This window comes from Dermochelys coriacea, chromosome 11 (assembly GCF_009764565.3).
Source record: "Dermochelys coriacea isolate rDerCor1 chromosome 11, rDerCor1.pri.v4, whole genome shotgun sequence".
NCBI lineage: Eukaryota > Metazoa > Chordata > Testudines > Dermochelyidae > Dermochelys > Dermochelys coriacea.
This window is the reverse complement of record NC_050078.2, coordinates 28,561,178-28,578,074: the sequence shown is the minus strand read 5'-3', so window position 1 is coordinate 28,578,074 and position 16,897 is coordinate 28,561,178. Positions and strand designations below refer to the sequence as shown.

General features: G+C 36.8%; 1 protein-coding gene across 7 annotated transcripts in view; it reads left to right on the top strand.

The window, feature by feature from the left end:
* CACNB4 (calcium voltage-gated channel auxiliary subunit beta 4) overlaps positions 1–13,306 on the top strand; it is a 191,124-nt gene extending 177,818 nt beyond the window's left edge. For 4 of the 7 annotated variants that reach the window (XM_038422294.2, XM_038422295.2, XM_043505119.1 and 1 more), the window contains 2 exons: positions 1,944–2,129; positions 5,914–13,306. In XM_038422294.2, coding sequence (XP_038278222.1) covers positions 1,944–2,129; positions 5,914–6,174 — 447 coding nt within the window. In that variant the 3' untranslated portion in view covers positions 6,175–13,306. Of the gene's footprint in view, positions 1–1,943; positions 2,130–2,733; positions 2,799–5,913 lie in introns of all 7 variants that reach the window. The other 3 variants (XR_005295661.2, XR_006277939.1, XR_006277940.1) reach the window with 1 other exon arrangement.
* The last annotated feature ends 3,591 nt before the right edge of the window (positions 13,307–16,897 follow it).

Below are 16,897 nucleotides of genomic sequence, written 5' to 3'. Positions count from 1 at the left end.
GCAGTTAAAGGGTTAGAGAAAGTTGTGGGGACTGGATTAGTGGGCAGACATCAGATGAAACAATTTACCATATGGATGTCAGTTTCACATATATTGTGTAGTTACATGTCTATATAGGTATAAAGGTGTGTGTGTGTGTGTGTGTGTGTGTGTGTGTGTGTGTGTGTGTGTGTGTGTGTGTGTAAGGGGAATGAGAGCAGAGTAGTATGTGGTTTTGTGTGTGTATTTTTACTGTACCAATCACAATAACACCTGCACCATGCAGTCCTTATTTTATTCCTACTATAGTTCCATGGTATATTTTCCCACTGAATTGAAAGTGAAGGGGAAAGACACAGATGCAAAACTTCACTGCTGAAAATGCTGAATTTTCTCAATGGACTAAATTTGTGAATATTCATGAAAATATGTTTTCTTCAGAAAATGGGCATTTGTTTTATTATGCCTGTCTTGCAATTCATAAAAATCCACTCATCTAGTACAGCTCTAAATCACTTCCATTGCTGATAGAATATGAAAACACTAGCTGCATATAAGCTGCCCTTTTGGCAGCCAGAAAGTCACAGGAGCTGTATGTCCTTCATTCCTTGGGTGTTCAACAATAGATATACTTTGTGTGGCATATAAGTGTCAGCAGGTCTGAGGTACTGTATTGAGGTATTTGTTCTGGTGCTTAAGTACTGTCACCAATGAATGAGTTCCTGGGGGAAAAAAAGGAAATCATAACTTGTAAAACCTCACCAATTTAAGAACAGGTACAGGGCCATCTGGACAGATAGATATAGATATAAATGAAGGCAGTTAAGACAATGCATAAACATCATACGTAGGTGCTGTAGACAGAATTCCTAGCTGTGAATGTTTGAACAGCTGTATGTCCTGAACTATAGCAGTTATGCTAAGTAGAAATGCCGTTGCTAATATAACTGTAAATTGTATGAACTAGAATAGAGATGTCCTTCAGCTTCACAGTTTCAATTCTGGATCTGAGTTCAGAATCAGGATTTTGTTTATCAGAGAGATATGAGTCATCCCCAGAGTTCAGAACCAGAATTAGAATTCAAAATGATCTAGAAAAACTGGAGAAAGGGCCTGAAATAAATAGAATGAAATGAAAGTCAATAAGGACAAATGCTTAAGAAAGAATAATCAATTGCACAAATACAGAATGGGAAATAACTGCCTAGGAAAAAATACCGCAGAAAAGGATCTGAGGGTTATTGTGGATCACAAACTAAATATGAGTCAACAATGTAATATGGTTACATCCCAGAATGTTAACTTTTTTTTTGTATTAGCATGGGCCTTGTAAGCTAGAAATGAGAAGTAATTATTCTACTCTACTCAGCACTGATAAGGCCTCTATTGGAGTATTGTGTCCAATTCTGGGCAGCACCCTTTGGGAAAGGTGTGGACAAATTGGAGAAAGTCCAGAGGAGAACAACAAAAATGATTAAAGGTCTAGAAAACATGACCTATGAGAAAAGATTGAAAAAGATGAGTTTGTTTGGTCTGGAGAAGAGAGGACAGGGAAGGGGGGAAATAGCAGTCATCAAATATGTAAAATGTTGTTATGAAGAGGAGGGTGGTAAATTGTTCTCCTTAACCATTGAAGATAGGAAAAGAAGTAATGGGCTTAAATTGCAGTAAGGGAGATTTAGGCTAGACATTAAGAAAAACTTCCTAACTGTAAGGGTAGTTAAGCACTGGAGCAAATTACTTGGGGAGGTTGTAGAATCTCTGTTGTTGGAGATTTTTAAGAACAGGTTGGACAATCACCTGTCAGGGATGGTCTAGTTATTATATAGTCCTGCCTTGAGTGCTAGATGACCTATTGAGGTCTGTTGCAGTCCAACATTTCTATGAACCTATGGTCATTTGGGTGTCCCTCTTTTGCTGCCCATAAAAAATTAACTGAACTAGCATTTTCTTGTTGTGTAAAGGAAATGTTTGATGTCATTTTGGATGAAAATCAGCTTGAGGATGCGTGTGAACATTTGGCAGAATACCTAGAGGCATATTGGCGTGCTACGCATACCACCAGTAGCACACCTATGACTCCTCTTCTTGGAAGAAACCTAGGATCGACTGCACTTTCACCATATCCTACTGCAATCTCTGGATTACAGGTATGAATATGCATCTTGACCCCCAGTCACCAATACAGGTCAGTTTTATTCATTATAGGAAAACAGAATAATATGTTTTATAGACTGTATCCAGTATTTGTTTCATTAATTACTATTTGCTGTTAGGTAAGTGCCAACAGTAAGAAAGCAAAATAGACCCACTTATTCAACAGGGAAACATTTTATTAATGGAGTGCACTGGTGTTCGGTCTTAATGGGGAATATAATACCCATAATTCCTTTTGGCATGAAGAATAAACTGAGATAAATGGCACTCTGTCAAAAGCTATATAACAAAATTGCATCTTTTTATGTGAGGAAAGTGCCATTAGAATTAAGAGTCTTTCAGGCTGAAAATAAGCTTGTAAAATATGATAGCAGTTTTGCTGGTAAGAAATACTATAGTTAAGATTGCAGATCTTATTCTGTTATTTTCACGTGCTCATAACTTTTCACAACATTCATCTTTTGGGCCAAAATTTTCCATGCTTGGCCTAAGGTAGAGCTTCAGCAAAATCCCTTTCATCTGTTTGAGTTCATTGAGTGTGAATAAAATACATTTTTTCCCATTGAAAAAAAAATTCTGACCATTTTTTTTTCACAGGGATAGCTCAAAAACGTCGAACTTTGAAACTTCAAACGTGGCATGTAAATAGTCCTTAATGAGAAGTACGTGCTTTACTAAGTTTGAAAAAAATGTGTTTGAAATAACAGTTATGAATGTTTGAAGATGCAAGACCGGGAGGGAATGCAGTGAACATTTTTTTCATTAATTCTGAAAGTTTCAGAAAGAGTTCTGCATGTGTGTGTGACTTTTGAGGAATGTGCACTTGCTAATATGTGTCAGCAATAGAGCTGAGCAAATAATTTGTAATGCATAATTCACCTGAAAAATTTAACCTCTGTTTTGCTCATGGAATATTTGGAGGCAGATCATAATTTCTGAATAAAGTGATTCAACATTCAAATTGATTGATTATTTAAATTTATTCAATAAGTATATAAAAATTACTCTGTGGATTAATTGCACAGTTGACTGCAGATAGACAGTTTTGATTCTGTTAGGCCCAATAAATTATGTGGTATTATTTTCCTTGATTGGATGAGTGCACAAGCACTTCTGGCATTAGTAATCACATGAACAATTGTAAAATATTGTTTCCATGCTCACTTAAGTGTAACATTTCAGTTTGCCATCCATTCATATCAGTAAAATGCCATCTCTTGAATGTTCACCTAAGCAAACCTAAAAGGAGTGCGGGCATAGCCAAAGCAAATCCATTTAAAGAATTATGGCTATCCATCGCATTTTTTCTGGTATTTGTTTACCTCTAGACAGTAGTGCCTGTGACATGTTGCTCCACTTACATAGGGAAAACTTACATTGAAGATGAAAATTACTCCTATGCAAGGGGCCAGCAGAAGGTCTATGCATTGTCCCTTACTACCCACCTTAGCAAAATTATGAAGGCTTGAATGGTGCAAGCTATCTGCAGAGGGGTAAATTTCACCCAGAGTTTATTAGGCCTGAGTAAAGACTGCAGGATTTGGTTTACAATGCCACTTAAGTGTTTCAGACCATTTAGAAAGTTGGGTTGACATGGTTGTATCACAATAAGGACTTACATTATCTTAAGTGATTATATCTTACACCACTTTCAAGACATTTGCCATCTGACGAATTATATCACTTAAGTGTTTGACACCATAAGGTGACTGAAATACTTATACAGACTTTAGGAATTAAACCAGCATAGATGCTTTGCTACTTTAAGTATTTACTACAGTACTTTAAGCCCTTATGACGTTTTTCCTTATCAGCTATAGTACCTTTAAATTACTAGGAAATTGAATGCAAAAAAGCCAAAACCCTATGTTAATGCAATACAGGTGTACATTTATGCACTCAAGTCCAGGAGAAACAAAAGTGAAGATTGCATACACAACTTTAATTATGTTTCATTGCATATACTTAATTTACTTGTTTATATTATATATATAAACTGTGCCAGTCTGAAGCTCAAGATACAAGGAGCAATGCAACTTAGAAATATGTAAAATTCAAATAGAGTATTTAACCATATGCAGTTGCAACCCATGTTGAGTGTGTAGAGTTTTGTCACCCTCTAGTGGCTGGTCCACAGACAAGGCTGGATTCTGCAAGTTCCAGCTAATAGACTTAAGTCCTTTGGCTCAAGTGGTGGAAGCTCAATGTTTTTATCTCTGCAGGACCCAGTTTTGAACCCAGCTGTTCAAGTGAGGCCAGATATGAGTTATCATACAGTCTTACATTATGAGATAAGAGGTTATCTTTTGTACAACACCTACAAACATTAACTCACATCAAATATGTTCCACACCCAGAAGAGGTGAAGACATTGAGATCAGAATAACTACAAAATCAAGCCAGTAATACAAAGATATCTCTGCATCCAGTAAAGGAAAGAGCATATATTACAAAGTAACTGGGGGGGAGGGACAAGTTGCATTCACAGAGATAAATTGCAGAGATGTTGTAGATGTTAGACCAAGGAGTTAAATAAGAAGACATATTAACCAAAGATTAAAAAGACACATTAAACAAAAATAAAAACTATGAGCCTGGCAATGGAGGAGGACCTTGCCACAATAGATATTGAAACAAATTGGAATGACAAAAATCTTTGGGATAATGTAATACTTGGCTATGAATTATAGAGTTAAAACAGATTAGGTCATGTAGGTGAAAAGTAGAACTGTACCAGAAAGATTGCATAGAATAGAGAAAAATTCTGAGTTGAGAGGACCATACAGTAGAATCTGAATGGATACAAATCTCAGATCATAAGAATACAAACATACTAGTAGCATTTTACTATTAGCCTTTGGATCGGAAAAAGGATATTGAGTGCAAAATGGTGAGAGAAAGAAGAGTCAGCTAAGTTGGTGCTTGATCAACCTTTTGAATTTCTGTTAAAGTTGGTTGTGTGGAGGCATGAGAGAATAACAGTGGTAATAATGGACCACGTCTGATGATATTGGATGGATTGTTGTTCTGTCAATATGGACTGTTGCCTCATTGCACCAGTTCAGAGGCAACAATGTGAACTAATTTTGATCTTGTGACCACACATGGTTAGATATTAACCAATCACTATGGAAACATAAAGACAACAAAGGCCAAATCCCTACTTGGTAAATGGTCTTGATCAAGGAGTTTCTGTGCAAGTTATTTGAAATATTTATTATGTTTTAGTTATAAAAATCACTTAACATCTAACTACTTCAGCTATCCTTCCTGTAGAGTATTTGGTTATACACTATTAGCTCATAGTTTAAAAATCTTTAAATAAGTCTTAATGAGCTGCACCTTTTGGAAAAACCAAAAACTCCTTTTCAGAAAGTTTTTACAAAACACACAGATTCATCACAAATTACTAAAAGGAATCAAAATGGAAATATGAATGTTATGTTCATGATTGGGGAGAAGAACTGATAAGTGCAGTGTACTCTGAAATCAATCTACTAGTCACTTCTTACTGAAAGTGCTCTGTAAAAATGTATAAGATTGCATATAAAAATATCAGAAAAATACTTTGTATTATGCTGTGTTTGGTCTCCTATCAGTTTTGGGAATCAGACTATTCTCACATCCATCTCCTATTGCAAATAAATTTTACTATTAAAAAGGAATTACAAACGTGGATGGATTCTGAAGGACCTCAAACTGAGGCTCACAACTAACTTACAAGAGGTGAAATAAAATGGTATCTGTATTAATCCTTACATTCATTTACATTTTTAGAGCCAGCGTATGAGACATAGCAACCACTCTACTGAGAACTCTCCAGTTGAACGAAGAAGTCTAATGACCTCTGATGAAAATTATCACAATGAAAGGGCTCGGAAGAGCAGGAACCGCTTGTCTTCCAGTTCCCAACACAGCCGAGATCATTACCCACTTGTGGAAGAAGAGTACTCTGACTCTTACCAGGACACTTACAAACCCCATAGGAACCGAGGATCGCCTGGAGGATATAGCCATGATTCACGACATAGGCTTTGAGTTTAAGAACCTGGGAAAAAATAGTATTCATTAGTTGACAACTTTCCATAACATAGCTTAGGAAAAACAAATCATCTTAATTTAGCAGGTGTAACACGGTTTTACTGTAGTTACAAGCTGCTGTCATTTGATGCTTAAAAAAAGGAAGAGGGGAAGAAATTCACCATGCCCTGATGTTTAGGAGGAAATTAGCTTGCCCAATCATCCTGGATTTTTTGTAGTACAGCATTTGCATTTATAGCAGTACCTTTTTTCCTCGTTCGATATTAAACACATCAGTTTGTAATTTAGGGTACTTATAAAGGCACATATAAAACAATTTCCTGTGCTGGAAATTCCAAATGACCAGTTCCAGTTGGAACCAATTTATAAACCAATTCTTGTTGGAATTTGGGTGAACTGACTGGAAAGTTGACTTGAACAAGTTGCAATCAATTGAAAAAAAATGCAGATGAAGAAATAGAAAATTAACCACTATCAGCCAAAAATCAGCTACAGTATGTTTGCTGGAAGCTAAATTTACACTCAAGGTTAGAATAAAAACATTGTAATGTATATTCATTTTTCCTGAATGGCTTTTTCAGACTAACCAAATGTAAACCATTTGTAGTGCCAAATATCACAAATTAATGCAGCAGTTTCAAAGTACTTTCCTGTTTGAAAATTTCTTTATTTTTTTCTCCTGGCACGTACGTTGCAGCAATTTTTTTTCATTTGTTTAGTCAGTACCGACACTTTTGTTGTGGTCAGCAATGATGATATGAACTTCAGCAACACTGAAGAGACCAGTAGGAGTACGAACAAACCCAACCCTAGCAGGAATGACGAGTTTGAGAGTACATGGCTGTTCTTTCTTCGGTTCATCATCACAAAATCCAATATCAAACAGTAGAGATGTGATGCTTTTTCTCCCATTCTCCATGTTCTGCCATATCAAATGGAAAATTCATCCATTCTCCCAACCACACGTATAGCATGTACTGTATTTACATTCCCACACAATTGAGTACCTTGACTTCACATTTTTCAGTTTCCCTCTTTCAATGTCTGAAAATTTCAGCATCACACAAGAACCCTCCCTAGCCACATCATTTAAATTTTATTGATAAAAGCAGAATTTTTTTTCAAAATGCCTGTAAATTATAAAACAAAGATTCTGAAAGATACAACTTGCAATAAAAACAGAATAGAGTACCACAGAAGGTCTGCTCACTGTAAAATTATAGAGCTGACACTTTTAATTCAAAGAACTATGATAAAGTCTTTGGAGATTTTGCTGCCTTACTTCTAATGAACACTGCTTTTCACCTACTGACTCTTCAGTTTTTTTTCATGGATACATTTATATAGTTAGACTTATATCTTACATTATCATTGAAGCCTTAGGTCCAATATGATTGAAATAATTATTGTAACTGACCATTTTATACAACGCACTGGTGTCGTTAAGCATAGACTCTTTCTAAAACACCCCAGACACTGCATGCATTTACTAAAACTGACAGAACTATGTGTAAAATATTATTTTATGCTGGTTCATGTCAAAGCTATTTTTTGAAAATGAAAGTAATTAAGTTTTTATATTTTCCTGTTTCTTTCCCAAAGCCTCCTTAGAGGTAGGCTATAAAAGCATGTAGCACTAAACAAATTTCCTGAACGTTATGATGTCTTCTACTTTCCGGACCAATTAACAAAGATGCTTTTGATATTTTTCCCCGCTAGTGAGCCTGAGTATCCGCTTAGTGATGACAACTTGAAATGTAATTCACTACATATCTGGTACAACCCAAAATAATACATGTCTCTAACAGCAAAAGATAATGGATGCAACTCTGGCTTTTTGGACAGGTTTACTGCATGAAAGACACCTTTAATGATCTGTCACTAGATGATTCAGTTGGGCCAATTGTCAACAACTAAAACATAAAATACTTGCATCCACTGGAGTAATAAAGTTAAGAATTAACATATAGGGTCAGTCCCTGCTGCCCTTTTTCAGGTTACACTCCTATTGATCTCAGTGTGAGTTTGGCCTGAGATACTAATGCAGGATCAGCCCTCATAGTGGTGGCATATGCTGCAATTTCTAATAACTTATGTTACAACACAGTGGAACATTCTCCAATAATATTTTCAAGTCTTTGTTACATGTATAGCACACATCTGCATGAGAAAGAAGGTATTAGGCAAAACATTTTTCTATAAGCTTTGACAGTTTTTTTGTGTGTGCATTAAAGTATTAATTGCAAAGAATGCACTGAAATGTATAAACCTAGATTAGACAGCTGTTTATCTTTATTCTGTAGTAGGATTAGGAATCAGATCATTAACTGCTTGAAGATATTTGCATTTTATGACAGGTAGCCGCAACACCACTAGTATTTTCTAGTAAATGAGATTACTGCTTTATCATTTCAGAGACAAAAATGTCATTTATTTTTTAAAGCCTTTTGGAGCCTTGTTTTAAAGTCTTCCATGTCATGCTAGTAAAGGGAAAGATCCCCACAACACACATGCACAAAATCCACCTACTGCATTGTCTGAAGTGCCAAAACCACTTTTGTTTAACGTTCTTATGAAAATAACCTGTTGAAAGGATTCATGTATATGTCTTGAAGAAAAATTTTGAATGTTTACCTTAATTCTGCAGGTTTATTTTAAATTTACCTTCCTTTTTTGTATGATTTATACCCCCTCATTCTAATACTTAAATATCATCAAAGTTTGCTTGTTTTGTTTTGCTTTTGTTTTGCAGGGAGATATATATACTCTTAAAGTATGTGTTTATATAAAATGCTGACAGGAATACATTTCATTGTGAGTAAATGCTATTGGGAATCTTTCTTTTACAAATTATTTTTTAAGAAACGAAAAATAATAAGAGCTGCAATGCTGATTAAGGCCATTTAAATTCGTAGTATAAACTATGTATTAGAACTTCTACAATGTTAGCCAGCCATCTTGTGTGGGTTTTTTTATGCAATGGCTTATGTGAAGATGTGAAATTTAATGTAGTCCTGAATGAGTAGGAATAAGACTAATTTTTCAATCCTGCTATAATTTCTCATGATTATTATAACCTGATTATAGTAACAATCAGGGTTCTACTGCAACACTCCAGTATATACACAAGTATTTATTTAGAAATGTTTATAAAATGTTGATGGTTCTTTGTTATTTTTATAGGTTTTTATTTAAGACTTTTGGGGTTAATGATAATTTAGGCAGTGATAGCCTATGCTGATATGACAATCTCAGTGACATGATCATCTAAAGACAGTATGCTTTAATGCATTCATTTGCCTGACTATAATTGAAGAATGAATTAATTTTAAAATATAGCGAATATTTATAAGAATTGTAATTGTTCCCCTCAAACTTGAATTATTATTTTTTAATTTTACAGAATTTTTTCATCTCTTTTGCTATTTATGTAGTTGAGCAACAGGCAGTTGTAAACTGGGTACATTTTCTGACATATAATATATTAGGAAATTATTGTTTTTTAAAAAAAGAAGATAACTAAAGCTGTTTTGAAGTCATTTTAACTTAAATACTGTGGGCCATATCATGTCATCATTTTCTAAACAAAACTTTCTATTGAGTTTAGTGGATCACTCTGCTTAGAAATCCATGTATATTATGACCCTAGGACCTAGATTTTGCCCTCAGAAGTGAGTTTTCCATTGAAGTAAGTGGAAGTTGCACCCTGACTACTTATTTTTGTACTCAGTAAAGCAAGAGTAGTTTTTGTAGCAATAGCTTTTGCTATTTATGCTACCTCTTTGCTAGAGAACATTGAGCCTGATTCTGATCTCCCATATTTCTGACTTACACTTATAAAGCCAGATATAAATCAGGTGCACCTGAGATTAGAGAAATTCCCAATGTCTTCAGTAAACACACGCCAATAAATCGTACTCAGAATGTTAGTGTTGGTTTGGCTTCAAGTGGAAATACACTTGGCTATGGGCTGGTCTACACTGCACAACTAGGCTGACATAAGGCAGCTTATGTTGAACTCCTTATGTCAATGTCTACACTACGGCCTTCCTCTAGTCAATGTAAGTGCCCTACTACACCAACATAATAATTCCCCCTCCACCATAGGCATAAGAGCCATGTAATTAGGGTGATGCCCTGTCTGTGTAGACATTGTGTCCCTTACATCCACAGTCTTGTCAATTTCACAGCAGGAGCCATGAAACTGACAAGAAAGCCCCTGCTCCCCTGGAGAGCTGGGTGGCTGGACCTTGCTCCCAGCTGGGAGCCGGGGTGAGAAGTCCAAGTGTCCCCCTGCCCGCTCCCTGCGAGGAGCCCACCTGGCTCCCAGTGGAAGCGGGCAGCAGGAGGGCAAGAAGGGCAGATGGACTCTGCTCCCTGGCAGCAAGAAGACCAGGGTGGCTTCCTCCACTCCCAGCAGGGAATGGGGTGGCGAGAAGCCCAGGGCACCTTCCCCCTTGCTCCTGGCAGGGAGCAGGGAAGCAGAAGCCTGTGGAGAACCCGGGAGCCTGTGGGCCAGCCAAGCTTTTGGTAGGGAGCTGCTAGCAGAGCTGAGAGACTGGGCTCTCAGCTCCCCACACTCTGCCCCTCAGGTCGGTGGAAGTGCTCCTGGTGAGGACACGCACAACTGACCCAAGGGGGGTAGTGGACACATGCACCACAGTAGTAATTACTGTGGTGGCTGTAAGTTGACCTAATAAAGGTCGACTTAGGTTTGTAGTGTAGACATACCCGGTTTTAAAGCTCCTTTTATAACTGACATTTGAGTATTACATCCTTTCTTTGCTCCTTGCTTTTTAAGCTAGTGTTTGTGAGAATAAAGATTGCAAGTAGGGAGGAAAGTAATTTTAAGACCAAGAAACTACTGGAGAATGAATGCTTAAGGTAGTTCTTTTCTGTGCCACAAGCTACCTGCTTCTATAGATAATGGTAGTTACCATAGGGGTGTACAGGTCCATAACTTCAAGTTCAGTTCCATTTCAGACGAATCTTCAGAATTCACCTTGGTCTCAATTCCACATCCTTCTTTAAACTTCCCTGGGTTCACAGCCCTCGCTAATGTTCCTCTGTATCATTCTCAGAAGCACACACTTAATGGTCCTTATTGTATAGTTAGTTGAGTAAACTCGGGCAGTTGGCTATTTGATCAGTCCATTTGCTTTATATAGGAATAAATTAAATTTATCCTTTGCTCATATGTTGATTTCTGGATTCAGCAGTTATGAAACCTGGCCGTGACTCCATGTTGTTCTTGAATTTTTTTAAAGCAGAGTACACATCCTGACTGGTGAATGAAAAATTGGATGCAAAATTGTGTACAGTAGAATCTGATTTATGCAAACTCCTCTTATCCATAAAAAAGCCCTGTTGTTTGAAAATTGGGTTATGTTTCCCAACTTGCATGATTAGTTTGGATAAATGGATTCAGCTATAATCTATTTTGCTCCAATAATCTCTCATGCCTTTAAATAGTAGTTCAACTGATAATAATGGGGCTACAAAATACAGTTACCTGGCCAAGTCCAAATTTGGTGAAAGCTATCTCCTGCTATCTTTATACTTTATTGCCAAAAGGGAATACATCCTTTTAAGAGCAATCGTCCATATTGGCCTTGTTCTATGATTATTTAAGCCCAACATACTCTATGTAGAAAAAGAATGGTACATTTTGATAATATCATAGAAAATATCTAAATGAATGAATTTGGACAAAGGGCTGTAAACTCTACCTAGGATCAAAAGTTTGTTATAAATAATGGAGGCAAATATATTTTTCTGATTTGTGGAATATGCTTATGTATACTTCTAGAGAAACTTCCTCCTTTCTTCAATTCCTGGGATCCAAGTGAAGTGTTTTGGAAGAAGATAAAAATAATAATAATAATAATAAACTTAAGAGTTTTTATCATTCTTTTTAGGTACATCTAGTAGCTATTTCCTTTGAAATTATGGTGGCCAAGGTGAGAGCAACCATTGACACCTTTTGGCATGGTCTTAGTGCTGCTTCACAGTAGACTTGCCTTTTTGGTACTGCCACTACAATTTTTAAGCAATGAACTACTGTTTGTACTTTCTAGAGCTGGATCCTGAAAATGCTTACTGCTGACCATTATGCTTATTAATGTTAAGTCCAGTAATAAGCATTTGCAAGTTCTGGCCTACAGTGTTGCATACTGTTTATCAAATGCCTTACAAATATTTTCTGGGACATAATTAAAAAGAGCATTCTATTGCCAAAATAACCCTTTGTTATTACTTCTACTCTGTATTAGTACTAGAAAATAAAGTAATGTAGCAAGAAATTATATTGTACAGTACAAAATTATAGTATATATATTTTTTGCCAATAATATAAAAAATAGAGCAAGGAAAAAAAGCACATTTGTAATAGCACAAATTTACAAGAAATTCATGTTACATTTGCCATTGCATTTTTGAAAAAGTAGGTATGTTGTTGATCCAGTTTCAATGGATTTATTGGATTTTCCATCACTTTAACTTGCTGCCTCACACTTCTTCAGCAATTTATTTTACAGTCTTGCAATTTGCATATGTAATTTGATTTTTCCATTAAATTTTATCTCTTCAATGTTAACTCAGTAAAAAAAAATCAGTCTTTTAAAATTAGAAAATTTGTTATACTCATTTCTCTTATTTCTACTCCCAAATTTTGAATTTGTATGACTATAAGTGAGGTCTTGATTAGCGCTCATTAATAATTTTTTGGCATAAAGGACTGAAGAATATGCCATTAATCATATTTGTAGTCCAAGGTCTGTAATGGAAATGAAAATATCTCAAACAAAATGCCATCCTGGGGCTATAAAAGCATTTTTGCTATTGCATACTATTCTGATATTGGGGAGAGGGGTTGAACTATGTAAAAGCTACTAAAGGGTCTATATTAGCCCACCTAAAACTTCTAGTGAAATTACCAGGAGTTTTATATATGCAAGGAATGCATGCTCAGGCCTAAAATGTGTATAAATCTGAAATAAGCCTGATTCTTTTCCCATGTACACTGGTGAAGTCAATGGTGTTGCTCAGTGTAGAAGGAGAATCAAGCCAAATAAGTCTGTATGTGCATTAAAAATAGATGTGGTAAAATAACGTGGTGAAAACAATCATCCAAACTCTGAACCATGGACCTTGGGCTCTTTGCCTCCCAGTCAGTCTCTGATTATTGGCCAAACCTGTTTCCATTGCCATTGCAGGGAGTTTTCCCTCTTACATCAATGGAGGCCACTTCATGCTAATTATGGTAGAAAAAATTATTGCCTTTATTAAACCAAAAGAGTATACATTTATATTTTCTTTGTTGCTGATTTGCCCCTTCCTATTTTTACTTACATAGATACTGTATGTGTAGCATTCTAGAAGGCATGCTGGGTAAAATATACTATGCAAATGTGTACAGTGTTGCATGTTTTGCTCTCCCTCGGCTTTAATGGCTTTCAAGGAAAAAAAGTGGTGTTATTTTTGTGAACAGAAACATTTAACAAAGAAAATGCAGACCGCATGCATACAGTATCCTAATTTCTATGGATTTGTTTTATGGAATTTAGATGTATAAAAATGAACTGCATTAAAAAAATTTTCTACAATAAATGAAAAACTATCTAAACATAGTGTTTAAAAACTTTTAGTCTTTTAAGTCTGTTCTTGAACTGTACACACAACTCTAATTCTCAAAAAAAACCTAAATGTATGAGACAAGCCTTCAAAAGGTTCAACAAATGCTCAAAATGATCAACAAAGAACAGCAGCAGAAGACGTTCAAAATTATGTGGGAATCTTTATTAACGCGTTTGAAGATTTCATTAACCTCAGATTCAACATTCTGCCTGATATAAATAATGTAGTTAATAATCAATGAAATTGAGAGAAATGATGCACATTTGGGCCTACAATGTGAATGATACACTGTTCAGGAACATATGGCCCACAATGCTTGTAACCCAGAAGTGCAGCATTTTACTATAAAATCAGTCTCTACATTCCATACATAAGTGAAAAACTCCTACTTAGGCTTAATCCAGAGACCACCAAAGTCAATGAAAAGTCTCCAGGGATTGCAATGGGCTTTGGATTAAATCCTTGATGTGTTGGCCTATCAGTTTACAGCCCAAAGCTAGTCCAATACACAAGATTAACAAATGACAGAAGAATATGTGTGGTATGAAGGAATGTGGGGAGGAGTCGGAGCGAAACCAAAATACTGTTTATGCTATCCCCGAAATCTCTGTGAGAACTCCCTGTGGAGTTCACCTGTTGGTCTGATGGGGAGCAAGAGTTCTCTCTCCACAGAATAGACTGTGGGGCTGACATTTTGGGGTTAACCAAGATGTCCAGAGTAAATCACTACCATTTAAAGTGTGAGGTAATCTCATCTGTGCCCACCGGGATACTTTGCCTATAACTACCAACTGCAGGCAACACAAGGACTGTGTACACTCCACTCAGCCCAGTATCCTACCACAAGCCCTTTAAATTGCAGTCTAGCAATTTACATGCACCTGTCTTATTTCATTACGGTGCCCAGTCCATCATTTTCTGGACACCCTCAATGTACACCGATCCGCTGTCTCTGTGGAAGCAGTGAACCCCTGTTAACTGGCTTCAGCTCAGTTCAACACTCTCCTTAGCACAAGGCACATAACACACAATCTATAGCCTATGTTTACTAACACGTTACTTTCCTGTCTAATAAGGTATTTCTCATCCAAAATTCAGTCCATACAGCACTTGTCCAATCCAGAGAGCTGGGGTCCACTTTTCATGAGACACTTGCGCTGCCACAGTATCTCCTCTGTGATGGATCAGATCTTATGTCCTTTCTTCTTTTTCTCTTGTATAGTTCCAGGCTTTGTCATTTTTCATAATCGGTGTTTTATTAACTCCAGCTCAGTCATGAGGGCCCCCTATTCAGATCCTCTTGGGGGGGGTCTTTTGTCTTTGTAAATACTCAGGCCTGTAAACACAGGGCTCGTTGGGCTGAAATATGTTGATTCTTCTCACTCTAGACTGAGTTAGCTGCGACCAACCCCACCTCAGGTCACATGCTTCATTTCCAACAGTGTCAGAACATAATATTCTACATTTTACATCTCTCTTAAAATGGAATTTCCCATACCCACATTGCGCAATAACCATAACAAACAGCTAGTTCATAGCTTTCGTCAGAGACCACACACAACCTCCTTCAGAGAAATAGTGAGAGGATATACCACCTTGGTGTGTATGGGTACATCTGTGTCACAGGGGCTCACTGCCAAACCTGGGAGATCCTTAAGGATCCGCATGTGCTGTGGTCATCTGTACAGAGACACTCTGCCTTTGCACTAGCTATAGCATCTGGTGGACCAGTCCGCTTCCTAGCAGTGTGATTCCATAATGATCGCTGGTAACACAATTATAGTCTGTCAATGTTTTTGTTATGAGCCCTCTTCCTGTTGAGGACAATATACAATATCAGAAAAGCCACGTTACTTGCAATCTGATTTAATTTTGACTTAAATTCTTACTGCACATGCAGTTCCTTTTCTTTTCTTTTTTTTTTTTTAACATTTGAATTCAATCAGTTTGATTTAGCGGCACAAACGAGTCATGATCCAGAGGCACACACTCACTACTGTATTTTCCACTCTGTGCATCTGATGAAGTGGGTTCTAGCCCACGAAAGCTTATGCCCAAATAAATTTGTTAGCCTGTAAGGTGCCACAAGGACTCCTCGTTGTTTTGCTGATACAGACTAACACGGCTACCGCTCTGAAACATGTGAGTTGTGCTCTGAGCTGTTTATTAATAAAGTGCTTTAAGATTCTGCTATGAAATGGGATGTAAAGTGCAAAATTATATAAGTATTATTTTGTATTTCTTCATATTATCCTAGAATAGATGCTAGAGATGGGAAAGATTTATTAAGACAGTTAATCCATCCCCTCTGCAAGTTCAGGCTCCTTCCCCTTCGTTGCTTTGAAAATCCTGGAAGCCTGTCGAAGAAGATGGAAATAAGAAGGAGGTGTTAGCCAAGCTGCTTCCCCTAATGGGTGACCACTGCATCAAAAGAGAAGGAGAAAAACAGAAGTCACTCCCAGGAACAGAAGCCTTCAAAGGGAAAGGAACCAGAAGCCATCATCTAGACCAAAGGAATGTCCACATCAGAAGCGGACTGGAAGGAAGATCGAGATATACAAGGAAGAAGGAGATCAAGCAGCAGGAAAGACATTGATACGCAATCCAAGGGGACCAGAGGAGTAGGTGAGAAAGGGAGCGAGTGATAGAGAAGCATGTGCAAAGAAACAGGAAAAAGGAGGAGGAAAAGCAAAGCAAAAGAAGATTATCATTAGGGTTTTCAAAAATGACACAACACTTAGAGATAGCTGAAGTACCTAGATGTTTTCCTATTATTACTCTTCCATGTAAGCAATAACTCTAGTTGCCACAAGGAATTTGTGTTAATACCAACAGGATTGTAACTGGAAGGCTGGCTCAGACAGCAGTCCGTGAGACAAATCCTATTATAAAAATGTAAAAATGTTTGACAATCCCCTGCCTTAGATGATTTATAAAATTGTTTTCTGTTTTTAGAGTCTCATTAGAGATGGACAATGTCAAATCGTCATGTATCACACACTTAATGCTATGTATCCATTAAAAATCGCCCACAAAAAAGTTTATTTTAATGAAACTATTGATCTTGAAAAATTTTCATTTCTCT